At 38.8% G+C, this 27,376-nt stretch overlaps 1 protein-coding gene across 2 annotated transcripts in view; it reads right to left on the reverse strand.

Moving 5' to 3' along the window:
- Positions 1 to 830: 830 nt before the first annotated feature.
- Positions 831 to 27,376, reverse strand: part of SNX4 (sorting nexin 4) — a 32,353-nt gene continuing 5,807 nt past the window's right edge. Inside the window, exons 3-14 of one of the 2 annotated variants that reach the window (XM_015635275.2) lie at positions 23,876 to 24,014; positions 23,649 to 23,777; positions 22,558 to 22,605; positions 18,480 to 18,535; positions 13,962 to 14,034; positions 12,365 to 12,426; positions 10,801 to 10,866; positions 6,810 to 6,899; positions 5,448 to 5,547; positions 4,550 to 4,695; positions 3,086 to 3,200; positions 831 to 2,738 (exon numbers count right to left, since the gene is read on the reverse strand). In XM_015635275.2, coding sequence (XP_015490761.1) covers positions 2,691 to 2,738; positions 3,086 to 3,200; positions 4,550 to 4,695; positions 5,448 to 5,547; positions 6,810 to 6,899; positions 10,801 to 10,866; positions 12,365 to 12,426; positions 13,962 to 14,034; positions 18,480 to 18,535; positions 22,558 to 22,605; positions 23,649 to 23,777; positions 23,876 to 24,014 — 1,072 coding nt within the window. In that variant the 3' untranslated portion in view covers positions 831 to 2,690. Of the gene's footprint in view, positions 2,739 to 3,085; positions 3,201 to 4,549; positions 4,696 to 5,447; positions 5,548 to 6,809; positions 6,900 to 10,800; positions 10,867 to 12,364; positions 12,427 to 13,961; positions 14,035 to 18,479; positions 18,536 to 22,557; positions 22,606 to 23,648; positions 23,799 to 23,875; positions 24,015 to 27,376 lie in introns of both variants that reach the window. The other variant, XM_015635274.2, reaches the window with a different exon arrangement.

Raw genomic sequence — 27,376 nt, forward strand, 5'->3', positions numbered from 1 at the left:
TGGCTCTGTCACTCCTGCTACATTTCAGGAACAGACAACAGTAGCAACTAAAATGCTCTGACAATACAAGGTCCTGCTAGTAATGGGGAAGGTAGAGATAGCATGAACAGTGATAATCCACCCAGCAAAGCTTCCTCGTGCAGAAGCAACAGGATCAGCAGATCAGATGATCCAGGCAGGCAAACATTTTTACATACAAGCATTTAGTTGAGATTAAGTTAAAATGTTCTTCCTACCTGTTATAATTCTCAAGGCAGCAATTTTTGATGTTTACTGGATAACTGGCAAAGTGGAACAAGTTACAGGGGTTAAATCCACACTATAACTGGAAAAATGCACACTTTGCAAGCATGCATGTGTCAGGTGGGCTCTGTTTCCCACATGGAAACAGCCATTAGCTGGCTGGTTTCATCTTAAGAAGCTGAAAAGCCAAATGAGGAGGAGAAACCTTCACAGTTTGCTATGATCCCCAATTGCACAGACCACATGCAATGCTTTCCTAGAAAGACAGAAGTAAAAGAAACAAAGTTATTGCAAATTACTCTTAATTTGCCTTTCACATAATTTCTGTCAAATAATGCAAAATGTTTTCAAAAGCATCTTTCCTTGACTTGATGGAGACACATTCAGACAGCTTCAACAAGCATCTAATTTTGGCTTTAGCACTATGTTCCTACCTAAAGGGGAAGCTGTGCAGAATTCACCAAATTTTAAACCCAAATTTGGAGGCCAGTTGAGAACTAAGATGGACAAGAACCACTTTCAAGAAGTCAAACAGCAGTTTTCAGAACAGGAAAGACAGTTTTTTACAAAAAAAATCCAACATAACAAAAATATCAAAGAGCAATTTTATTTATCTTATTTGGCACAAAACTTACAAGAACTGTTTTGTTCCCTTCTTAAATTTTAGTACAACTAGCAAGGAAAAAAAAGGCATACTAATACATTTAATGAGCTGTACAGCAAGTGACATGTGGAAAGAGGCACCAGAAAGATCTACCAAAAATCAAAGTGCATGAAAAATACCTACTCTGAGCGCCTCATGGTATTGTATTAAGGCACCACTCTTTTAGAAGGTTTACTGAATACATCAAGTGTGCAACTTCTTGATTTGGAATGTGAGAGTCCTTCAGCCTGTATCAGAACCGGATACTGCAACCTCTAAATGGAACAATGTTTCTCCTTGTAGATGTTAAAGGAAGAAACCTCTTTGTGCCCAACATCATCTCTCAGCCAGGCATGTCACTGTCATATGCTTTGAAAAAGCCAACACAGGTTATCAGAGTACCAGCATTCTACTTCAGAGTTTCAAGCTGTAGTGTGCACCAGAACTATGCATTCTTTACAATGGTTTTATAGAAAAGAAAGGTTGAAGAGACAAAAATAACATGGGACATACCAGTAAATACATTTAGATAGTTTTATCAAAAGAACATTTAAGGACTTTCTGGAGTATCTCTTAAAAAAAAAAAAAATCTGAATAGTGTTATAATCCAAAATAATTAAATACACTTTTCAACAGATTATTATAAAGCTTCCTTCAGGACTAGCAATCAAGTCTGACAAATTCCACAAGACTTCAGGAACTTTCAGAAAGGACATAGAAAAAGCCCAATATTAGACAGTGGTAAGAGATTTTCATAATTGGAAACATTTAATGCAAATCCTGTAACTGCAAATCATGTTATACAGGTGTGTATATACATACATACACACAAAGACAAAACTCACACACACTGAAACATCATCACAAGGGCCAGACAGACACCTTGGTTCACTGTGGGTTCTGCACATTGCTGCTCTGAAGTATGACAGAAGCTGCACCAGGTTTATTATTTCAGCACCTTCATTAAGAACTATTTGTTTAAGAACCAAACCACTTCAGTTACAAGGTGCCACAGGCCAGATTCACACCAAGTGTAAACAGGTTCCAAACAACCAAAGAGAAGTTGCATCTGCTTCTTACCAGCTTTGACTTTGGTTTTTCTGCTCAGCTGGATCACCAGTCTCCTTTACTTGCAGGAAGAAGTTTAGTAAGAAATCAATGCCCGTATCAAAACTGAAGTGGGAACCAGTAAATGCAGAATATTGTTATCAAACCACTGTACAACACCTCTACTGTAGAGAGTTTCAAACATCTCAGGAGTTTGAGACTGCTTAACCTGAACTCTGGAAAAACATATTTCTCTATGGACATGCAAAGGCATTTAAATATGAACTCTAGGCATTACAATATTTCATTTTTTGTCCTCTTATGGTGTAGACCTCGAGAACATAACTGTGTGCCCCATTATAAAACCAAAGCACCCTTGAGCATTAAAAATTCTAAACAGCAAGGGTTGGAAAGAAGGGCATCTGGAAGTGATCTACACATTACATAGCATGTTGTTTCACAAGTCTCTGAACAGTTTAGTTCATACTTTCTGGGATAACTTTCCCAATACCTTTGTCCCAATACAAAGCTGTAGTTTTCAGTAACTCTTTTACCCCTGCATTATTTGCTACCACATATAAAACATGCCACAAGTGGCAGTCAGGGCTAAACATTTAACAACATGTCCTTTTCATCCTTTATTAACAATTACATTTATTTCATGATTTGTATTTAAGTCATGTAGCAACATAACATTGGTGTTATACACTGTGCTTCCATTCTCTGGCACTTGGAGGAGGAATTCATTTCCAGATAGTCACATCTTGCTGAAGCATTCCTTTGCATTTGTCCAAACCTGAATTCCCTTTTAAAAGAACAGTTAAAAATCAATAGGTGGAAATATACTCTATTTGCAAACCTCATCCACAGCTTTCTTCAACATAAGTCTACAAAGAAGTCCCATAAAACTTCACAGAAGAAGGCAGAGAGCACACTGAAATTGGACCACACTGTCTATTTTATATCTATAGCTATATCTATCTCAACATTAACATGCTACTGAGTTCAAGTAGGATGGAGTAAATGGGAGGTTTAATGGGAGTAACTTCTAATCTTCTGTGACTGCCATGTTCCCAGTTACTGACAGTCTGCATCTGCCCCCCTGCTGACAGGAGAAATACACTGGGCCAGCCTTTCCCAAGCCACACGTACCTTTTTGCACATGCTAATCTGCATAACAGCATAGCTTATAAGTGCCTCCTTCAAATCATGATTCTTCTGCTCTTTAAACCGTTCAATGTCAGCCCAGGCACTTTTCACAAAGTCTCTGAAATTTAAAGCAATGATTTCTGTTGGTAAATGTTTTACATGCTCCACCCTCAGCTCTCGACATTGAGCAGAGAAGCTGTGTAGGACAGAGTGCTCCATCTTTCAGTCAGTAAATCAAGTCCTGTAAATATTATGCATCCTTCAGTGTCCTCATTTTACAACTGGCACCACAACCTAATTTTCCACCTTCTTTTTAAGATTTTTAACCTAGAGTTTCACAGGATACATTAGGATGTTTGTTTGGTTTGGTTTTTTTTCCCAGGAAGCATCACAGCCACAGAACCAGCATAAGTCAGAATATACTTTTTTCCTTCAGATTCTGTTGGGGTAACTAATTATCTTTATGCCAACATCCAGCACACAACACTGCATATTTCTTTTTCAACTGTCAAGTCAGAATCTTCATCTCTGCAGCATGAAGACTCACTTGTTTGTCAGGATGTGAGACAGTCAAGTTAAATAAAAATTTACAATGCAAATTTAATTTGGACAATTCACTTCAGAAATTAATTTTGTTGGTTTGGTGATGTGTAGTCAGGTCTCCTTAATTAAAATAGAGGAATATATCTGTAATTCATACTTTCATTTGTGCTGGACTAGCAGTCACTCAAAAATTGCTTCCAGAGCTACAAAAGCACATCTCAAATACATCTGCCAAAATTATTAAGGTATTGCATTTCCTGAGTGTCTTGTTGTTTTGAACTATTCATGAACTAGTCTTATCTTTCCAGCTCTAATGCTAACATATCAGGAGACACCACATTTGCCCCTTGTGCTATATGACAGACATGTTTTGACAAAATCCCACTGCTTTAAGATTATTAGCTCCCATTTTTCATTTTTGCATACCTGAAGAAAATTTCATTAGAGCACCAAGAAGCAGTTACCACAACTCCCCAGAATTCTCTTTCAAACAGAAGTAAGGTGTCCCCCATATGAGAAATTGCAGAATATGGGCTCAGCACCCTTACACATAAACCAAACTAAATACTGTGAAGCAAATCAGCCTTTGAGTCTCAGCCTATTCAGCTGCAGACCTCCAAAGCCCACCTGCTAAATATATTACTAGTGGAACATAAAAGCATGCAAGTCAGCCATTAGAGTGGGCTCAGTAACTGGGAAAGTCATCAGGTTTTACGTAAGCCATACACTCAGACCAGAAGCTAACTGCATGTACTGCACTTTATTTCACAACGTGCAGCTGACAGGAGCTTTTATAGACAGCTCATAAACACCAAGAATATATTAAAAACACTTATAAAATGCAAACACCTTCAAGAGCATCCAGTCAAGGACTTTTGCTAAGACAAGCCCTGTGTTTTCTTTGAAACAGTCAGGTCCATTTACCTGCCCTCCAGATTTTTAGACTTCAGTTGCTCTTCTCCTTCCCGTATCTGCTCTTCCAGAACCTTTATCTTGGCTTCCCTCTGCTCAGGGGTTTCTTGCCCAAAGAGCTTGCTGGTCATCCCCTTCAGGGAGAAGGTTCTCACAGTCTACAAAAAACAAGAATACTCCAGGTTTGGCATGTCCTGAGCACAGCCACAGGACATCAGGTGACTTTTATTGGCATTTGTGCTTACTATTTGGCTGATTTTTTTGCTTTAATTTCCATTTCATTAATTGATAAGTAGCTCTGGTGACTCAGGTTAGACTAAGCAAAGCGGGGAGGAGGTAATTTGATGTTCAAACACTTTAAGGCTGACAAGGGTGAACTTCCAGAGCAGTTTTCCTAGTGAACTAGGAAAGAAGCTAAGAGAAACCAAAGCCATAAAGGCATTCCATAAAGAACATCAATAGATCCAAGAGCAATGTTAAAAATTCTAAAATTGTCAGTTACAATTTTCAGATAATATTTCAGATAACATTATCGCCCACAAAAAAATGAACTAACACAACATAACAATAACACCTACTGTTCAAAAGGCAAAGGAAGTCTTTCAGAATTCCCAAAATTTCACCTTTAGGATAGAGTTGTCTATAGATGGAGTGTTATTCTGCTCCAGTCATTTACTGCAGCCCTTTACTTGCTCAGTATTCAATAAAAGCAGTTTGGCACAAACAGCTTATGTCACCAAGAACCAAGTTGCTTTAAACCTCACATGCCTGCAGCTCATACGATACCACTTCTCAAGAGCAGCAGCCAGCATGCTGGTGCCATTTAAATATCATTCTAAGTAACTTGGCTCAAGTAAAAAAATAAATTCAGAAAGAGGCATCTTGGAGAAGAAAGTGGAAAAAGACTCACTCCTGTTGCCAGCTCCTCACACTGCTGCTTCTTAGATGTTAAGTCCTGTGCAGCCATTTCCAAATCATATTGCATTAGTTCATGCTTCCTGCAAACTGCCCTGGAAAGTAAGTAATGAAAGATCTGTCACAAAATATTTTGTTTTGCTACATTTCCCTCCATTTACACTTTACAAATAGCATCATGTTTTGTTTGTTTTTGACAGGAAACACCTCTAATTATTCATCTAGCCTAAATTCAACAGCCTATCACAGACTACATAGCTCTACAAATGCTGTAGTTAAGCAAGCTTGGATCAAAGTACAAATAAAGTTCTCAGTACAACAGCATTCTGCTTCTTGTTCAGAATTTCTCTGGTTCAGAATCATTCTTCTGGCTTTTTAGACTCATTCCAAGATACGCTCAGCAATACAAGCCCTACCACCTCCTTAAGGACACCACTGTAAAAGAGTTTAATTCAAAATACATTACAGAAATATCACAGCTTTGACAAAAGATACCTAGAGATGGTACCTGTCACAGCAACAATCAATCAATCATAAGATTCCTCACATTTTCTTCCTTAAACAATGAAACAAGAAACTGCTTCTAGACTCATACAGTGCCTTTCATCTGGAAAAGAGGAGTTTCTTCTGACCACCTGCAGTAACTCCCAGTCCTGTGTGGGCTGATGATGCTACATCTGTACTCCACAGCCGGATGCACATTCGTCTCCCAGGAGAGGCTACCAGTGCTCCAGGTTCCCACACAGCAGCCCCCACACTCGCCAACCCAATTCTCTACTGGAACTCTCCAAGAAGTTCAGAGCCAGCCCTTGCAAAGCACAATAGCTTTAGGCACAGCCTTGCAGCATAAAGCAAATTGCTTTTGTGTCCATGCTTGTTAGGGGTGACTGTTTGACAAAAACTAATGTAAAACAAAACAAAAAGTTGGTATTTAAATGCACAACACTGTGCAGCAGATGGAAGTTATATATTGGGCATTTTGAAACTTCCTGGAATTTATAATGGCTGTAGTAGCCCTGTTTGGCCTATCTCATTTGAGAGCTGGAGCTTTCAGCACATTGGGGCACTATTACACCAAAAGTCAAGGAAACAGTGGAACCAGTGGAATAAACAGCATTTTCTTCCATAGTATACAGATTTTAACATTTCTGTCTTTTCACTATGATCAGATCAGTTCTAATTTGTATTGCCACTCACGTGGCATTCAAGTACAAGTAAGCAGAATAATAAACAAGGAGACTCCACAACACTGGAATTTCTCCTTCTCAGAAAACACACAAGAGGATACCAGACTAAATAAAACATCAACATCACATTATAGAAAAAGGACTACAACTTCCATTTGGGCTCTACATACCGCAGTGCTTCTGCATAAAAAAGATACTCCTTCAGCTGATCTGCATAGTGCTCCTCTTCCTCCAGTATGTCATCAATAGAAGCTGCATACCTAGTGAAAAACAGTCACACTTAAATGTAAAGCTGATTAATTTAACCTTTAAGGATACACATCCAGTAACAAGGGAGAATACCAGTTTGACAGAAACACCCACGACAAACAGCAAAGAACACTTCCAGAAAGGGTTTTTTCTTTGTTTTTAATTAAACTCTGAATCAGCTAATGTCAACATTCCCATGGGCCTGCTTCTTTGGTTGTTGCTACAATGAATCTTTTGACAAGCATAAAACCTATCATAATTCTCCTGCTGAACACGAGGTAGCTTTTCTTACAGGAAAAACCCCAAATTTATTCCTTTTCTTCAGTGGACAGTAAATAGGCAGCTAGGCAGCACCAAGACAAAAACAACAACAACCCAAAACAAACACCAACCAAAAAAACCCCCCCCCCAAAAAAAGAAAAAGTCAGTGCAAAAGAAATCCTTCAAGGCTTAAAGCATTAAGGCTCAGGAATGTGAACATCACACCTTCTAAAAAGCAGAGGCTGCATTCATGGCTTGTTATATAGCCTGAGTACAAGATAACTCACAGGGGTACCCTGAACACCACAACAGTTAAGTCACTTCAGCTCCTTCAAGCTCTATAGCTTTGTCTGCTGTGTAAGTCAAACATACTAATTCACACCAAGAGGAAGTTTCACCCTCCTTTCAGGGCGAAATCTGAAGTACAAGGGCTTGGACCAAATCTGCAGCTCTTGCATTCAGTAAGTTTTGTTATTTACTTGATGTCTCCTATAAATAGCAATAAACACTTTATTTTTCTAGTTGATACTGCTTATTAGACAGTATTTAATGTGTTCTTGCTAATCAAGGTGACTGTCTTGGACAGATTTGCAGGGACAGGCCTACAGCTAAGAGGTAACTGCACATCTCAACTGGCACAGCCACAGAAATCAGATTCCTCTATAGCCTGGCACGCAAAGCATGTGCCACTGGAGATAACAGAATAGATGAAGGTATTTGTGTGGGATCTCATTCATCCTGGTTAACTCAGTCTGGATTCTCAGCTATGTGGCAAGCTTTCACACATCTGCAGGCTCTCTGAAGTGAGCATATATCCATTCTTCTCTAGCAACCAGCACAATGTGACCCAAATGCTAATTATAGCACCTCTTGGCTTTCAAGTTTTTGCAAAATCTTTGCATTTTTCCTTTTCTCCCTATGCCTCTCCAGTAAGTGGCTCTGTGGAAGGAATGGCAGAGTCTCAAGCTGAAAGGGAACCAGTAATGTGAATTTGGGAAGCTTGCAAGTATGATGGGTTGTTTTGATGCTCTGTGAAATGCAAGACATGGCACATCCAGGAAAAGCCCTACCAAGGCTCTTGGTGATGAATAAATGTAACATATGAAGTGGTCAGCAACAGCAGACCAGTTTAAGCAGAAGGGATTAAAAAATATGGAGAACAAGAATTCATATTATGAATCAAGGTAAGGAATAAGTCAAACTATTGAAAAATACACTTGTTCTGAAAAAATCCTGCAGCCACACAGGTCATAAATGGCTTACCCTATTTTAAGTTCTGCAGTGCAATAATTTTAGTATAGTGGTTAGATTTCTCAGGGCAGCAGATGGACCGCATTTCATTTTCAAGTAAAATCTAAGTTTAGAGCAGTGCTAGAGCTCATCTGTGGCAGATTAAATCTCAGAAAAGAACCTCAAAAACAAACAACCAGAAAATTTCACCAAACAAAATCTTACCTTACCTAGACAGGTTTTTATAATGAGTTTGATTTGGGGGAAAAAAGAAATGTAATATGACAAGCTACATTTCTGACTGCCTAATCTTAGGCAAACTAGAGAAAGTGTTAAGGAGAAACATTGCAGGAAGTTCTAAAGGTACCTGGCATGGTCTCACTCTTTGTGTAATCTGTCAACTAAACACCTGTATTAGTTTAGACTGGTTCAATATATAATGCCAGTCTAGTTGATACAGAGATAAAGGGTCACTCATTAATGGAATAAAGGAAAGAAGTCAAAAGTCTGGCATTTTCTTCTTTCATCTTTTAAATGCTAGTTATAGCCATTCACTCCAACTTTCTCAGCATACTCTTGTCACTTTAGCAAGCCTCATCCTGTAATAAAGCACACATCCAGAGAAGCTATGAGGTGTCTTCTCCAAACTTTGGGCAATTATAGATGACACTAACCCATAACAACTCAAAAGCTTAAATAAACATCTAGTAAAGACTACAGCATATGGGGTAGATAGAGAATAATTAAATTAGTTTTGAAGCTTAACATCTGTATTAGGCAACCTTCTCGAAGCAGCTTTTTGTTGCAATAAATTCGCACCTGATGTTATGGGAATGGTAACTGAATTGGTAAGTTATACTTTAAAGAGATCACAGATATGAACCTTACTGCTAGGACACCACACAGGTAACTGAATGAGTTCCTGAACCTCACAACTGCTGCTTCTTGCTTGATTGTCATCACTAAGGGATTACTGCTACACAGGAGTGCCAAAGCAGAGGAGATGACAGACAATGAAAGATACCTCAGACTTCATGCAGTGAGTAAAATTACCCAGAATAGAATTTTCCCACTGCCATTACTCTGCATCTTTAGCCCTGTGTTACAGACAAAAATATTAAATATTATGGATGTGTGAGAGCCCCCTGACTGAGAAGTGAGACAAGCTTCTTATAATTGGTTATGCATTTCCAGGTGTTTGACATTTTGGTGTGGTGTATCTGAAGCTCTTAACTCCACTATATCATATGAAATCCTCCGAGTCTCTTCAATGCCTGCCTAACACAGTAGGTGCTTAAAATTGTATTCCACCCCTACTTCAATTATTTTTCTTCAGAAGGCAGAATGCATTCTCCATTGCTTTATTCTCACCAGAGCCCTCTGCCTTGAAAATTATACAGCTTTACTTGTATGGAAACCATCCCATTAGACAAAACATAGAACTGTGAATAAATTATTCAGAAGGAGTCAAATTCTTAAAGATTTGATAGAAGCAGAATTACTCTAAAAAACTTGAGGGTATGGCTCTTCAAACTCTTCCACTTGGCAAGGCCAGTAACAACCTGTTAACTTGACACCACCAATAACAATCAGGCAGTAGTACATATGTAAATCTGCCCTATAAACTAAACCTGAGAACTTTATTTCCACAGGAATTAAATTTTATCAGTAAAAATATTGAATGAAGTGTCAAACACCTTCCATCTCCTGCTGGAGCTGTTACTTATGTGTTGTGTGGGATTACAGAAGAGGAATCAGAGTGGTAAGAAATGGTGTTTCACTTGCTATATGTGACTATCTATAAAGAAGAAGCCATAGCTTAGAATACTACTTCTGTGAGCACTCCCAAGTGCTAGACTCTTATTTTGAAGGCTGTGCTTCACATACTCTGCCAAATGACTCTAAAGATGCAAAGAGAGAGGATTCTTTCCTTTATTATATCCAGTCAGTGTTTTTTTCAAGAATCCACTGGAGTTTTGGTGCCGATTAATTAAATTTCTTAACTCCCTGTAATTAAGTCCAAATCTGTGTACCATCTACCACATGGTACAAAACACTGCTATCAAAACCAAACGGATCTCATCAGGTCTGTAGCACATTAAAGTTGTATTCCACCGGTTTCTGGCATAGTAGCTTAACGGAAAAACTGGAAGGATTCCAAACACTTCTACGATTTCAAAATAATAATAAAAAAAGAAACCCCTCTGGTTCTCCTGAGGCTTTTTGAGCTACTTAATACAGTATATGGATGCTAAAACTGTGCCTGCATCCAAGGCACAGAAACACTGTATACCTAAAAACAACGCACCCCCAACTTTCTTGGTACTCATATGTACTTTGGGATTGAGAGAAAAGAGAGGAAGGAGGGAGAGTTCCACATCTGGCTTACATCAAATTATCAGATATTCAGTCAGTACTTACACATCCATGTGGTGGCCAGCACTCTGCAACCCATCCCCCATCTCCTTCTCTATTGCACTCCACTCACTGTAGGAAAAACAAACGAGAAACAACATCACACATGAAGGGTAAGGGAAGTTAATAAGCTGCATCCTGTATATAGTTTCTTTCCAGGTGACACCTGAATGGAAACTGCCTCAAAGTTAGACTTGGCCAAACTGGTTTTTTTCTTTAAGGAACAGCACTAACAATGTTACAAGGCCATTTATGGCACACTGTTTAACAATTGTCCCTAAACTCATCATCACAAATATAGTTAGTTTGGGATGGGTTTTGAGCATAACCTTGTTTAAATAGCTGAAACTCAATTTAGAATAAATCAAACAAACAAAACCAAACCATCACAAAGCATTTAATATAAATGGGACAAGGGACAACAACAATGGTGAACTTTCTGAAATACATTTTGACTCATCAAGGATATACTAAGCTTCCAGATTTACAGGATAGAAGATAGAAACCTCTCATTCCAAAAACTAAAGGGTGAGATTTGACTTTTGTAAGCATTTTACTTCTCCTGAAACTATTTGATGTATGTAGCTTTATTTTTTCATAGTAGACTTCTGTTTAGTTCTATTCATAAAAAAAAAAATTCTAACTTGCAATTGTCTCAACTACCTATTTACATTAGAGATACTATTTAAATAAAGAAAGAAACAGAGCTACAAAAAAGATAGCAAGAGACTTGTTTTGGTCATCCTGGTATGTACTCTGCCATTTTAATTGTGTTCTCAGCTTTGAGAAACCTTATGAGAGTTCTTAGTTACAAGAATTACACCCACAACTCCTTTTACAAGGTAAAAAGAGGTTCTCCTTATATTTCGCATAATTTATGTGTAAAGCGTCTATTTTGTCCTTCATTTTTTTATAAACATTCCACTCTGCTGATGTTGATATTTGTTTGTCTTTGTGTTATTACAGAACTACACCTAATTTCATTTTAAAACCCCCAATGAGAAAGACATCTGCAATCCATTAACCCAGAGAATTAAATTTAGCACTTGAACAGTGCATAGAAGCAGGAGGTTTCCCTTAACCAGAAGTTTAGATTCTTGAATTCTCCAGTGAGATGGAAAACTTGAGCATGCAATTCCCTTATACAAATCAAAAAAACGATTGGCAAATTCATTTCTAAAAGCTACTAAAATTGGATAGATATAATTGTTGATTTTTATCTATTAAAAGAACCTAGAAGCTTTTTCAGAGACAACTGCATGAAGAATAGTGAGTTACTTTCTGAAGAAACAAAATGCCAACGCAGCAGCAGAAGGCCCAAAGGTCTAGCACACAAAGCAAAAAGCTGTAGTCTTCACTAGAGACTAAGCTCAGCAGATCCAGAGATCTCTGCATGCAGCACAGAAATCTCATTAGCACTGCAATACAGAGTTTTTCAAGATAGACAATTAAATGTTTCACATATACATTTCAAAAGCCTAACAACACAACCAAGAAATTCCCTTCCCTCCCCCTATAATTATGTATATACATAACTATGTATCTATTTAAAAACTGGATGAACTCTTACCTGAATACTCTTCCGTAGTTGCCATGGACTTTATAGACACCATAAAGCCGGTCTGCTACCCTCTAAAACATTTTAGAGAGAGGTTTTTTCATCAACATTAAGTGCAATTGCTTTGTGAAAATCCACATACATACTCCAAGCTAAAGCCCTAATGTTCTTACGCAGGTAAACAAGATTAGGCCTAAATCGAACATAAGACACTACTGAAGGGAAAAAAAAAAACCACAACAGCATTAAGTCCTGGAAGACTGAAGTCACAATCAAGGCTATGTTGAAAAGTAGCATTTTAAATCTATCTTTGGAAGTGCTTGTTGATAGGATATGTCTGTGGAGACCATAACCAAGTTCCCTTCCGTTTTTGATAACCAACTAGAAGGATTCTTTATCCGAATAATGACAAATTTATGCACGCACTTTTTTATTTAATTTATAGACAGAAAGTCAGAAGTCCATCTTGACATCAGTACTGTAGGGAAACCTTCAGTAAAATTCTAACAAGTGACTTGATTTTTCCACCCAGCTGAGTGAACTGAAGGAAAGGAAATGAGCTATCCATTGCAGAACTCATTACTTGGGCTAGAGGTCATTTCAGCTGTTTGGAGTGCCAGTGCCTGCTGCAGCCAGCACTACAATGCTGGCAAAACCTCAGAAGAAAAGACACGTGTACACTCTGAAGTGTGAGTTGTATTCCAGATAATGTCCCTGGAATCATAATGTACCAATGAATGAGAGTGAAGTTCTGCAAGAGCTACCATTATTATTATGTCTGTCACAGCAGTAGTAAAAAAGGAAACATAAACAAATTGCCCAACAGATCTCACACACACAACCCTGAGAAAACAGGACTGTCTGTAGAACACCACTCCTGAGAGTGATTAATTCTCTCAAGAACCTGAGTTTAACAGAGCAATCCATTACTGTCCTGTCTGCTGCACAGGTCCATTGAAAATTAAATCCCTGTTAAACATACTAAAAAGAAATATCATGCTCTCGTTATTGGAATTGTAATTTCCTATTTCCTTTTTGTGTCTTTAAAAAAATAATAACCTTCCACTCTCAACCTATAGAATATCTTAATGCATTACATAATTGTTGCCATCATTAGAAAGACTATTATTCATTGAAGATCAATGAACGAGCTAAAAAAAGAAAACACATATTGGGAAGCAGAAAGAATTCATACTACAAGCTCAGATAAACAATGCATTGTATGTCTGACCAGAAAACTGTTTTGAGGCCCTTCCCAAACCAAACATCCAGCAAGAGCAACTTGACTGCTGAGTAGAGAGAAGCAGACGCCTTGATCCTCTTTGAAACTCCTCCCTGTGATACGTGACCATCACAGGACAGGGCAGATTAGCAACAGGCACTGTCAAACCCAACCATCCTATCTGGAACTCCTTCCCCACTCCCAAATCTGTACAAAGTCAGTGCCCTCACCTCTTGCTGTCTCCTGCTCCACACTCCAGAGACAGACTCCCTTAGGCAAAACTGCCCTTATTCTAGAACACATATACCACTTCTCTTGACTAAACAAGAAATACTGCCTTATAAATAAATCATACTATTTGTCACGACACACATGGGAAATACTTACAGCTCTGACGCGCAGAAGGTGTGATATGACAGACTGCAGTTCATCGCTGTAGTGTTTTAGCTCAGTAAATCTCCTGGGAGCAGGAAACAGATAGTACATCATTAGCCATCATGAAAGCAAGCTTTCACAGCATGCACAATAGAGCCACAACCCTGCGGCCAGCAAGACGGAGCCTGGATTGTGTTGGAGTGGAATTAGCTGAAGACTCCTAAAGAAGTGACTGCTGAGTTTAATTTCCCTAAAGTGAACAAACATCCCAACACTTGCATGACTGCTGTTTTTTTTAAATGCATATGTTGAAGGCTCAGATCAAATTAAGAGATAAAATTTTACGAAATAAGAGTAGTTAGCTGAAGTTGTTACATCACTGTTTTGTTGTTGCTTATAACAGCAAGGGATAGTGAATAGGAGAGCTTCAAACAAATATAAAGCCAAAATCTGCTGAAGCGTATTTCTCAATAAAAGCATGTTTACATTTCTGACAAGATACTTTATCTGACAAAGTTACTTTACTTTCAAGCTGCCTCTATCCAGTTTTGGTCACAGGTTTTCAGGGGTTCAAGGAAGCATTCACAATTACACTTCCCCTAGGGCTAATCTGTACAGTAACTGTAACACACGAAATCCTATTGAGACTTGTACCTGCACAGGAGCCATGTATGGCTGAAGGCCATCAAATCACTACATCTTAACAAGGTACCAGACAGAAGCCGTTGCAAGTGACATGTGCACACTGCTGGCTTGTCACTTCTGGGGAAGAGGCATTTTATCAGCCAGCCCAGTTAGGCTTCAGAGGCAATTTAAGCTGACACCTTTAGCTCTTGCTAATAACAAAGGTGAATCGTTTGCCACAGCTTTGCTAGTGACAGGTAACCAATTAGACCACAGCAACAGCCTCTTGTGTACACATAAACCCTCCCTACACAAGTCTGGCTCATGACCTACTTTGGTACACAAGAATGTATTTATTTCATCCAGATGGGAAACCAGAAACAGCTTTACCTAAATTACTAAACAATGATCTGAAAAGAAACATAGAAGAATGCAACTAGAATTAAGGAATGGGAGACTGAGATTAGTGTTTCAGGTTGATGTTCAAGAATGAAAAAAAACTTCATCCCTCCTCCCACCACAGGCATACAGTCAGGCTTTGTACTTCAGAATAGCTTGTACCCAAGAGGTCTTACTGAAATGAGTCGGGTCACTTGTTTTGGGTGACCAAGTATGAAATTCCAGGCTTTTTCATTTAACACCTCTTCCTCCCCTGCCAGGAAATCTTCCCCCTAAAATATTCCCATCCTTATATTCAGGAAGTAAAAGCTTTATTATGACTTCTAATATTTTTGATTTCCAAGAAGCATTTTTTATAGTATTATGACACACACAGGGTTAAAGTACATAAAAAGATTTAAAAGTTAGCAGAGAAACTGTATGGGGAAAAAGAAATGTAGTCACTGATCTGCACAGTGGGATTTAGAGAGCAATCTTTTCAGTTTACACTTTATAAAATATGCACCAGGGCTGCATGTCAGACAGCTGCAGACACGTACAGTGAAGATATTTGAAATAATTGAACTAAAAACAAAAGATTAAAAAGCATGCCTGCAGCTCAGGAAGACTCCCCTTTCCACTCCAGAAATTTATAATGGAAAGTTTTATTTATCCTGTTTTGCCACAAGAAATCTTTTAGGAATGCTGTACACTCTGAAGGCAAAAGTCAGGAACCTAAGAGGCCTTTCAGTATCCTGGCCTCCAGCAGCAACACATCTTCTCTCAGGCCAGTTTTTCCTCAATTAAAAAAAAATTAAAAAATTAAAAATTACTACTTCAGAATCAAACTGTCTTCCATTTTGTCTAATAAAAGCATAAACCAAAGTGTTGCTATTTTTTCCCCAATTTTCTGTGAAGGTTGAAAATTTTACAAATTGATTTTCAGGGAAAACTGCTTTTAAGAGACTGGTGGTGTCCCAGATCAAACGTTTATTTCTCAAGTATTTGCTTAAATCCTACTCATTGCTCATGTAAAAAAAAAAGGTACATAATTATAAAGTAATCTGCAAAGAGAGCTCAGTGAGGCACACAAAGGGATATTTACTTTCCAGGGTACCCTAACAGTAGAAGTGTGAAACAAGACATAGTTTTGGCACTCAGTAACTGAGGCTTTTTTAACTAGCACTTTTCACTTGGTTTTATGTTCTGCAACATTAGCAGCAGTCTAGATACTTAACTGAGCTATTAAATAGAACTTGAGACACAAATGAAGAACTTATTGGGTCATACTGCTGTAGGAACATCAGCAGGTCTCTCAAAAATATCTTTTATGATTCTGGCAAAGAAAAAAATTTCATTTACAGTAGACAGCATTTCAGTGTAAGTTATTTACTTTGTGCATTTTACTCAGCAGTAGTCCTCCCTGCATCAGAGCAGGCAGTGCCATTGTCCTGTGTTGTGAAGAGAGATACTAAAAGAACAGAACTGTTCACTAAAAAACAAGCAAAAAAACCCAAAAACCATTACAAAAAAAAAAGAGAAAAAAAAAAAAAAAGCCTGCCTTAGGAAAGGCTTCAGTATTTTCTAAAGAAAACTTCCACCAAAACCCAAAACCTATGGTTTTGATTAAGGCCCAGAAAGAGAAAGAAAGGATGAGTGCCATGAGGCCAAATCAGAGAGGTCTGCAGTAGATACAAATTTACCTCCAAGTACCAGAATACCATATTTTTATCACCATTTAATTCCACCATTGAAACTACAAATTGTTTCCCACAGGAGAAGGTTTAGTTTTCAGTCTACATTTGACCTCGAAGAGCAGCCTTGTTTCAGCTGCATGAAACTCCTCATGCTGCCAAGCTGTCGGGTACAGCTCCACGGCAATGCTGACTGGGAGCTGCAGCTATTCCTCACTTGAACCTCTCCTGGCCCAGGGGCCTGAAAGCCTACACTTCACACAGCAGTCACACCTTTTGTTTCAGCAAGGTGAGCTTGCTGAACCGCTCCACCAGCCAGCCACACAAAAGCACCAAAGGTAAAGCAGAGGGGCCAGGCTTCACGTTCCAGGCAGCTCAAGCACAAGTGTGCAGGGCAGAGCAAGGCACTGTGCCTCCTGTTAGAGCCACACATGCTACAGCAAAAGGCAAACAAATCACTTCTGCTCATCAGTTATTTACTGAACAATCTGTATCCCCAAGTGCAATTTGAAGTTAGGTAGCTGGCAGAATACAACAGAAAACATGTGCCATCTCTCAAGTGCTGTGAAGGCTCTACCAAGGCACACAAACTCGAGGACTGTTTTTGTTACAAGTCCTTTCCTCATGTTTTCCTTGTATTAACCCTTTTCCTGCTTTTTAACAAGCTACTTCTCACAACAGCTTTGCTTTCTGAAACATTGTTACCTCAAAAGATAACAAGGATGCTCTTTAAACAGTCTTGCCCACCTGTGCCTACAGTCAGACTTCTGGCAGTTTACCTGCTGTGAGAGCAGGAAAAGAGAGCTCCTACTGGCCACAGAGGAAGATGACTGAGGATGAAGCATTCAAACAAGGGACCATTTTCACCTGCAGATACAGAGAATTGCTGTCTTCCAATCTCATTCATTAATGTTATTCTTTATTTTAAACCCTGGCTAAAAGCTTCCTGGCTACCACAGAAGGCCTTAAAAACAAGCACGATAAAAAAGGAGGGACTGGACCAATTCACAGGTTAAGTCTGTGAAGAGGCTCAGAAAGGTATGCACCCTCTAACATCCTTACACCACAATACCCACAGATTCAATGGAACAGACAACAGAACGTCAGGCACAGGGGCTCTCCCCAAGGGCATTTCCTGGTGCCACTGCTGGATGGCAAGTGCACCCAGCAGGGCACTTTGCACAGGTCTCCATGGCCTGTGGATGGCAAACAGCCACATCCTTTGGCCATTGCTACACACTAATGCCTCTAAACTACTGCAGAAGTAGAAACTCCCTCTATATACACTGACAATTCTGAGCAGTTTTTCCCTCCAGCAGATTGCTCTAATGCCTTACAGAGATCTGTAAACTGCAATAGAGCTGAACTGACCTCTGGACCTCCAAAAGCATCTGTGAAAATTGGCAGCTTGGAAAGAACTATGAGCTGCAACACTAGGGTGTGTGCATCCAGAGCTGTACACTAGCAGACTTTTGGAAAAGTCAACTATCAATCTGTATTCTTTTCATGTTTGGAAAAATTTCTTGAAAACAAATACTAAGAAGTTCTTTTTTAGAGTCTGGTTTTGGGGTCTTTTTGTCCCTTTGTTTTAGTCTAGCTAAAATGAAATACTCCTTTAACATAAAGTGATGGGATTTTTATGAATGCTTCCTGCTTCTGGAGGCAGGACATCAAATCTTTTCACACTGCCTCTTTATTGGGCTTCTGTTAAGATTTGAAGTGCAGAAAGATAATTTTTCCAAATTTATATTAAAGAGATAGAATATTCTGTCACCTGAAGTTATAGCTGTAACTGAAAAGGGGAAAGGGAGGGAAGAAGGATGTGGAGTCTTACTTGTCTGGGTTTTTCACTCTGAATGTTGCATTAAGAGCTTTTAATCTGGAATCTGCCTGAAAAAGGGGAAAAAAAGCTTTGTTAATTTAATGCAATTAAATTTCAGTGACAAAAAAATCTCAGCCTTCTGGCAGCACCATTAGAAAAATGTCCTGCCTTCATGGCATATTTAAATCTTCAAACATTGAACAAGTTGACACTAGCTGCCCTGAATGTCAGATATTTTTATTAAAAAGTCAAAAAACTATGATATTTTTGGGAATATGATGTAAACAGTAACCATTAAAATAAAGCTGGTATAATCCAAGTCCCACAAAAAGAGTCTCTTCTTAAAATGCTGCACAAATCATGGAGTTAAGATACACAACCCCACATTCTTTTTAGATGAAGCAATTAGGTAACTTAAGACCATATGGACAAGCTATTTTATATTTCTCAAACCAAATAAAACCAGTGGTAGAGTGACCTCTATATGCTCTTTATTACCAGGAACCGTTCCCCAGTGAAATCAAAATCTTATATATGTTGTTCTCTTACTTTTTATGACTTGCTTTACAGAAAATATGTAATTTGTATATCAGAATAGAGCCCTTTTTAATGCAATGTTCTTCTCTGTAGTAGAGCATATATAAATCTCTACAGGATAAAATTCAATACCTATTTAAAAAGGTAATTGACTGATTTAGTTTTTGACATGATGGTTTACCAATTACTGCAACAGTAGTATTGAATGTTTTGAAGGAGATGGAGGGTTTTTTTCCAGTTTATTGACTGTTAAACTGTGCAATGAGTATTTACTCCTAACAAGACACCAACTCAGATGAGAGATCCCAGCCTCATCCACAAGGTCCACATCACTACAAATCTTCATTCCTACAATGCATTTTACACACAGCTCACACAGGACTCATCTATACAAAAGAAAAATGCCAGTTGTGGGTAAATGGCTGGAGTTTACTTTTATCAAAACACCCTTCTCTTCAGTAAAAGGAAAATAAATCAGCACACCTTGTAAGGTGTATAGATTTCCTATAGTGTAGTCCTTAGTGTACCCCTGCTGGGCCTTAGCTGCAAGCACTAACTTACTTCAGCAGTACTTGTTAGTGATGGTATATGACAAAAGAATATTTTGTGCCCTGTTATAGAAAACTCAGAGCTTGAAGAGCTATTTTGAATTTGTCAGTGAAGGGAACAGTGCCTTCCCAAAACAAGAACAGCCATGCCTTTAGGGCCCTTGTAATAGCCTCTACAGATAAGACAGCCACAGTCTATTTCACCTCCCACTACATTTGGCTGAGCAGAAGATACCCCATACATAGCCTAGAGAAAAGGAGGCTATGGGGAAACCTTAATTGCTCTCCACAATTACCTGAAAGAAGGTTTCAGTGAGGTGAAGGTTTGTCTCTTCTCCCACATAACAAGCAGTAGGACAAGAGGAACTGGCCTCAAGTTGCTTCAGAGGAAGTTCAGATTGGATGCTAGGAAAAGTTTCTTTACCAAAAGGATTGTCAAACACAGGATCAGGCTGCCCACAAAAGTGATGGAGTCACCATCCTTCAATGTGTTTAAAAGATATGTTGATGTGGCACTCAGGGGCATGGTTTAGTGGTGGAGTGGTGGCAGACTCAGGTTAACTTTAGCTGTTCTTCCAATGGCCAAATCACCAAAACAAAGTATAATGCACAAACTGAAAAGTAAGGGAACAAAACCCTCCATACTAAGACTGACTGACATTGGGAAAAAGCAGGTTCATTGTCACCACTGCATGTGACACTTCTCTAAGAATATCTTGCAAAAGGAAGACAAGGCAGGATGGGGAAGGATGTCCCAGATAGCACAAGGAACACAAAACACTGCAGGAACTCCAAGTCACAGCCTTTATGCTTATTCAGAGCACTTCTGAGGCTTGTATAGTCTTGGATCTCCACTGCCATACCCCAACAAATCAATGTACAAGCCAGTTCTGTTTTGGGTTGTTCACACACACCTGTAGGTACTCCTCATATGTCCTCTCACAGTACAAATATCACCTAGATACACTGACATTATCAGAGCCTTTCCCTCTGAGAAGCTATTTCCCAAAAGCCTGTATTTATGTTGAAACAGCAGGCACCAAAGTCATTTGAATCTGTTGGGGCAGCAGGCACATCCAATGGCTTTACACTTAGAAAGGACAACTTCCTACCCTACAGTTACAGGGCAAGTCTTTTCTCACAGGCACACACAGTGCTCTGAAGGAAGAGTTCAGTAGGTTCATACAAACACTGTCAGGCAGGGAGCATGATCCTGACAATGCTCAACCATCTCAGTTGGGCTATTTCCTTTTTGCCAGCTGCAGCACAGTAACTCTCACACACCATTTCTGCGCATATACACCAGAGTTAGGCTTCTAGAGAAACATCTGTCCAGTCTTAAAACTGATTTAAGAGTAACATGCACAAGCATTTTAGAGATGAACCACCCATCAAATGAGGTACAGCTGAGGAGTTTTCAGAGAGTTAATGCCTACTATGATCCTATAATAATTTATGTAAACTAAAGAGAGATGGGAATTTTTTCTTTCCTACAGGAAGGTTAAAACCCCAAGTGACAAATCCTTTAAATTAAAAATCCCTTAATTTTTAAGTGCTGGGGTTAGCAGGGAGGAAAGTAATGATTTAATGACACAGCTGGCAGAATAAACAAAGTCTCCAACATTAACATTCAGCTATAGCATGCTACGCTGCATTAATACCTAATTTAAAGTTTAGTTAGAGAGTTCAAATCATCTCAGACAAAAAACACATCCTGCTTAAATGCAGCAGAGGCAGCAGAAACATAAACAAATGGTCTAATTCCAGTCTAAAACATGCACTGAATAGAGGTTTTCCTTCCAGTGTAGTGCTAAATACTGAGAGTCTATACTTCAGATGTAGCATAAAGGGAAGATTCTTTTAACCAGGCTTTTGGAAAAGTTATTTTTCTTTCCTAGGGAAACTGGAACTGTAAAAGGGAAAACATACACAATCAAATCTAGAGGGAAAACAAGACTTGTTCATCTCTCATTTAATCTACAATGTGGTTTCAGGGAGGCAAATATTCTCAGCGTTCTGCTATGTGTTTTCTTCCATAAACACACCACTGTGTGCTCTCCTGAACACACCCTACCACTACAAACTTTCTGAACTCCTATAAGTGTATGCAGCTTCAGAGCTTTACATTGTTTGCATTATGAATATTAGTAGTATGCAAACCCAACTGTGATGGAAGAGAATTATTGTTAACTTAAGTTATCAACAGTAAGTGTCAGTATCAAAGCCCCTTGGACTGAGGATAAGAGCGCCAGGGATTTTCTTTAGCTCTCACTATTTAGAATAATTCTTCATAATCCACCTAGCTTTCAGTTGTGATTTCATGAGAGCAGATCACATTACAATGAAACAAAAAGCTCAGTATTTGTCCCCATACAGTAATTCTTCCAGACACAGCCCAGCAACCTATCAGCTTCTCAGATTCTTGACCTGTACAAGCACATGACCTCAGATCATTTATTCCTGCAAGTCTTCCACCAGTTTACCCAGCCGTGAACTCGCTGATGTCAATGAGGATAGTATTACTTCAAGACACATCCTGTTAAACAGTTAAGGGGCACCAAATCCATCTGTCTTAGTCCCTTTCATCAACTGCTCCTTGCAAAGAAGTCCTACAACTGAGACCTCTTCGCTTACCTTTTTTTGACACCTTGCACCTCTTACCAGACTAAATCTGACACCCACATTTAAAAATGCTAAACTAAACAAGAAACACAAAAACCCACAGCTGTGCCCTCAAGTTCATTACTTTTAAAGCTTATAAGGATCATACTTCTACATTACCAGCAGAATCACATAGGCACGTAGCAAACCTGCTAGAGAACTTAACTGCAATCCTATCTATCACATGCCAAGAACATCACTGGTTTTTGTAATAACAACTATTCATAAACCAATGCCTTTAACTCGTTCTTACAGCAAACATCCTTTCATAAATAGCCTAAAACATGTTTGCTGGAATATGTCTGTGTCACAGCAATCATGAAACAAACAATTACAGTAATTACCTTCAGCTGAAATCCAGTCTCATTCACCATCTCTTTCCATCCACCTTCCTAAAAATACAGGAGAAGAATGTTCAGTTAGAAGGATTTAGGAATGCTGCAGTTTTTGCAAGTCCTTGTAAGAGCCTATATCAAAGGAGCTTCTCCAGTATGACTGGCTTCTGCCTCAGTAACCCTCCCTATGTCTTTTCAAGAATCTGGGTTAAGAATAACCAATCATTATGTTGTGCCTACATACTAATCTCCCCTCAAAAACCCTCTTCTCAATTACCTCAATCTATCAGCTGGGAGCAGGAGCCACACTGCTTTGTCTAAAGAGGAGTAGCTAACATATTTTACCTCTGAGATTACCAGCTCCAAGGACCTTTGCAGCTCGAGGCAGAGAGCATACAGGTGACAACAGTTTGCAGTGCACCTGCCACCACCTGGCTCAGGAGTACTGGCTGTTTTTTCATTGTTTTCAGCTCCCACACATTGATTCACCCACATACTGTGCTGTGCCAAACATAGCTGTTCAGTCCAGTATTTGCAAATCTCTCATCAAAGCACAGAAAAAAGAACTATCCTACATCTCCTAAAGTTGAAAGCTGCAGAATGCAATGCTTAAGTTGACCACAACTTTTGTGACAATGTATTGTAGCAGTTTTGGACCATGATACATGAATGAATCATGATTCAAACTACAAAGCTAAAGAAACCATGGATATTCAAAAAGCAAACTGGAAGCCAGTGCTGCCCTTGCAGTCAGAAGTATAGCACAGTAACTAGTTCAGCTTTAGTCCTATGGAAGAGCTCCAAACCAACATGCATTAGGTTTCCAACAGGCTTTTCCAAAGAGGTTGAAATTCTCTCTTAGAAGCCTTACAACTTGATTTGAAAAAAGTCATAAGGCAGATTAAAAGGGCAACTGTGCTTCTTCAGACTGCTCTCAAGAAGCTTTTAGCTGGACAAGTCTTTTCCTCTTTAAGTTTATTCACATTGTCTATCTTTCCTCCTGACACAGAACAAGTTATGGGTCAACAGATAAGACCAAAAGGACATTATCTTAATTAAATAAACACTAAATTATGTATTTAGAAATAACTTTACTATACCTGCATTAAAAATGCATAAAAGATTTTGTCTTGGCAAAGAACAGGATGTGAAGCCACACGTAACAAGAAGTTTTCCAGACCAATTCTTCTTCTTTCCACAAAATCTGGATCCATATTATCTGCTGATAGCTTATGCCAAACAAAGTCAGCCTAGTTAAACAGAAGAGTGTCAACAGTAAATTAAAAAACAAACAAAAGAAAGCAATCCACAGGTTTGGTTTCCTTACCCTTTTTTCTGGCAAAGGTGGAACAACAATATGTGGGTAGGTAACTGATAAATAATTCCTCAACAACTCAAATTCACTGTAACGTCGCCACAGGGACTCCACTGGGGCACACTGTCCCTCAATCTGTGACTCAACAGCTCTGAAAGATAAAGCAGCAAATTTGAACCTTAGTGAGAAATCACCTACTCCCTCAAAAACCATCAGTGCAGTTAGACCAAAGGCCCCAAGAATAAGTAGCAATTACTGCACGACTTGCCCATAACCTAAAGCAACGTTAATTAATTTAAAGTCTACATACTTAATTTTAAAATATTTATAGTTTCCACCTGATAGCACTCAAATTTCTAGGAACACAGGAAAAGTCAATGCACTTACACATCAAAAACAAACAGGTAGGTCACAATCAATTAAAGAGATACATGTGGCTTAGTCCACACCATTACAGAAATGTACACACCATTACAGAAATAGCCCTATTTCTCTTGGAACAGTGTTAGGTTCAAAGTCAGGAAAATTTCATGAGTACCTGAAGGATACAGAACATTGTAAGAAGAATTTTACTATTCAGTGGGAAAGAATTCACTTCAGAGGATAAAAACTGTCTTGCATACAACAGTTGATACAGTTACAAATATAACTTAAAATATTAAGATATTTTAAAAGATATTTTTAGAAAAAGCAAATTTTAAAGTACTTTCAATTTTCTTTTTTTGTTCAAAGTGACATATTTTTATATTTAAGGACTAAAAATGTAACAAACTAGCTAGAGCATATAGGTACAAAATTGATGTGTCTGAAAAATTCGTTGAAGACTTAAAACCAACGTGACCTAGCAAGGTAATAAAGGATTTTATGTTACTATAAAAGGAGAAATCATTGAATATTGAAGGATTGGAAAGTAATACAAAAACTTGACGAGAAAAATAATTTTTCATACAAGGCATCCAAAGCAACAGGAATACTTTGCAATATCATAAAATAAGCATTGGGTAGTAACACTTCCAGCAGTTAGCATATGCCAGAATAAACACAGAGAGAATTCACACAAGGCACTTAACAGAAAACAGCGATATCTGTATCTACTTTATTCTTCATTTACGTGACTAACTAGCACAGAAAGCACTGGCATAAACCTACATGGAACAGTACTGACCACTGAGTTTGGAAGGGACCTCTGCATGCCTGTGATCCAGCTCCCTTGCTCAAAGCAGAACGTTCTGAGCCACATCCACTTGGGTTTTGAGTATGTCCAAGGACTGAGACTACCACCACACTGAGCAACCCACTCCCATGTTTGACAAACCTTACAATAAAGAGGTTTTCTTACTTTCACATGTTTGAATTTGTGGGCACTGCCTTTTGCCCTCTCTTGGCATCACAGAAGGAAGGAAGTGAACTCTTATTAGAGAGGAACAGTCTTGCTATATGCTTTGGTTTAGTTACACCTTAAGGTGGAATAATGTCATACAGAAGAATGCAAAAGATACTTTTTTAACTTAGTAAGGTGAAACAATTTTTATGTATCTACCCATGCCTTGGGGAAAGCACATTTATTCCAGGTGACTGAATTTGTAGGGGAAAAGAAACTTCACAACTAAGAAGAAAAAATGATAAATTTATAGCATACAATACAAGCTGCTGCAGATTAAAACTGTTTGAGAGTGATTCAAGAGAAAAGGCGAGCACACTGCTGACAGCCACTATTCACACTGCCACCATCCCACAGAACACTTCCCTACTAGAGTATTTTAATTCAATGAAGCTGCACCTGCAAATACTGAGTTCTGAAGAGGGTAAGCTCAGCCCAGCCTGACAGGCTGTGCAGCATTCCTCCCCTCACTAACTGCTGCACCATTTAAATATTACAAGAACACTTCAGCTCAAAGCAGGTATCTAGTGATTGAACTATTGATGAGTAAGAGGTAAATTTAAATAGCTAAGGAATTGAGCTACTATGCATCAGAAGAGTAATTGTTTAGACAAAAGCTGAAAGCACAAACATTACATTCCTAGAGGAGAAACTCCCAGCAGGGTTTCATAAACAATCTGGCCATTCAAGACACTCACATAAAAATACTTCAGAATTACAGATCCTTTTAATCTTCAGCTTCAGCAGCCTACCAACCAGCTGCACTGACTTTCACCATGGGTTTCAAGACTTCCACATTGGTTATTGTCAACCCTTAAGAAAGACTGATACCATCACTACATGATAGTATTATGGGGACCCTGCCTGAGAACAGGCTGCACAAGCAAACATAAATAGGGAGACAAGAAAAATGCAGGTCAGGACTGCCCTGAGAGCCCAACCACATCCCAGGAGGACACATCTGTGCTGCAGATACAGATGCTGCTGTGCCAGCCTTCTGACAGGAGAATTGTTCACTCTAAATTATGCTTATAATGCTCCACAATTGTTTTGCAGAGTTAATTAGAAAGTAGGAGCAGCAAAGTCCATGCTGAGCCTTAACTGTGGAAAAAAAATAAAACAATAAAACCTCTTTCTGAACACGCCTGCTTATCAGCTTTGTATTTGCTACAATTAATAAGAACCTATCAGTTATTTTAAAAAAATATAGTAATAACATCTCTGTCCATACACATTAAGCAGGAAATGAAATATTAATCAAAAATTTTAAAAGGTCATTTGGGAGCATTACACTTTAGCAGGATAGGATCTCAGCTTTTTAGAGAAGCCTAGTCCTACATCAGCACAAACCTCTACCTTGTTACTCCAAGTTTTATGCCCACACAGAGCCTCAAGAACTCCAGGAAGAAGGAAGCAGACTGCCAGACCAGTTCATACCACTCACGGGACCTACTCTACCCATAATGAAGACACTAAGGAGGTTTACTACATCTAAAGCCTACTGTCAATTTATTCTGACAGAGCAGATCTGTGGACAGCATCTAGGCTTCTCCCAGTCTCAGTTAATCAAGCTTTATAACCCTTGCAAGGGACACAAAAACCTCACACTATACCCTGAAGAAAAAGATTAAATTACTCCCAGAGAATCTGGAAGGTCAAACTTGCCTGTATAGTTTATTCTTTCTTAACTAGACAGCACCTGAGACAACCACCTCACCATAGTGTGTGTTAAGCAGCCTGACATTATTCTCATCTCAGATCATACTTGTTTCCTTTATTCTAACATGTATTTTTTCTCAATGTGTAAGAAGTCCAAACACTGCCTTTTACAGCTGCTTTTATCTTCATCAGGAGGGCACCTATGTAGCACCTAACAAAGAAGCCATGCTTCTTTAAGTAATTGATTTGAATACATTCAAGACATTTTGAAATCATTAGTATCAGTTGCAGATTCCCCCTTACACCCAGGCTTACAGTAAACCTTCAGGCTGTGCTCTCTAGAGCACACAATGCAGAAGGGTAAAGGAGGGGAGCAGCAAAGCTCTTTGCAAAGCTGTAGTGGGAAAGCACTGCACAGCCCTCAGTCAGGAGTCAGCACCATGGCCTTTTAAATGAGGTAACAAGAGTTTGAG

Source organism: Parus major, chromosome 7 (genome assembly GCF_001522545.3).
Source record: "Parus major isolate Abel chromosome 7, Parus_major1.1, whole genome shotgun sequence".
NCBI classification, from domain to species: Eukaryota; Metazoa; Chordata; class Aves; order Passeriformes; family Paridae; genus Parus; species Parus major.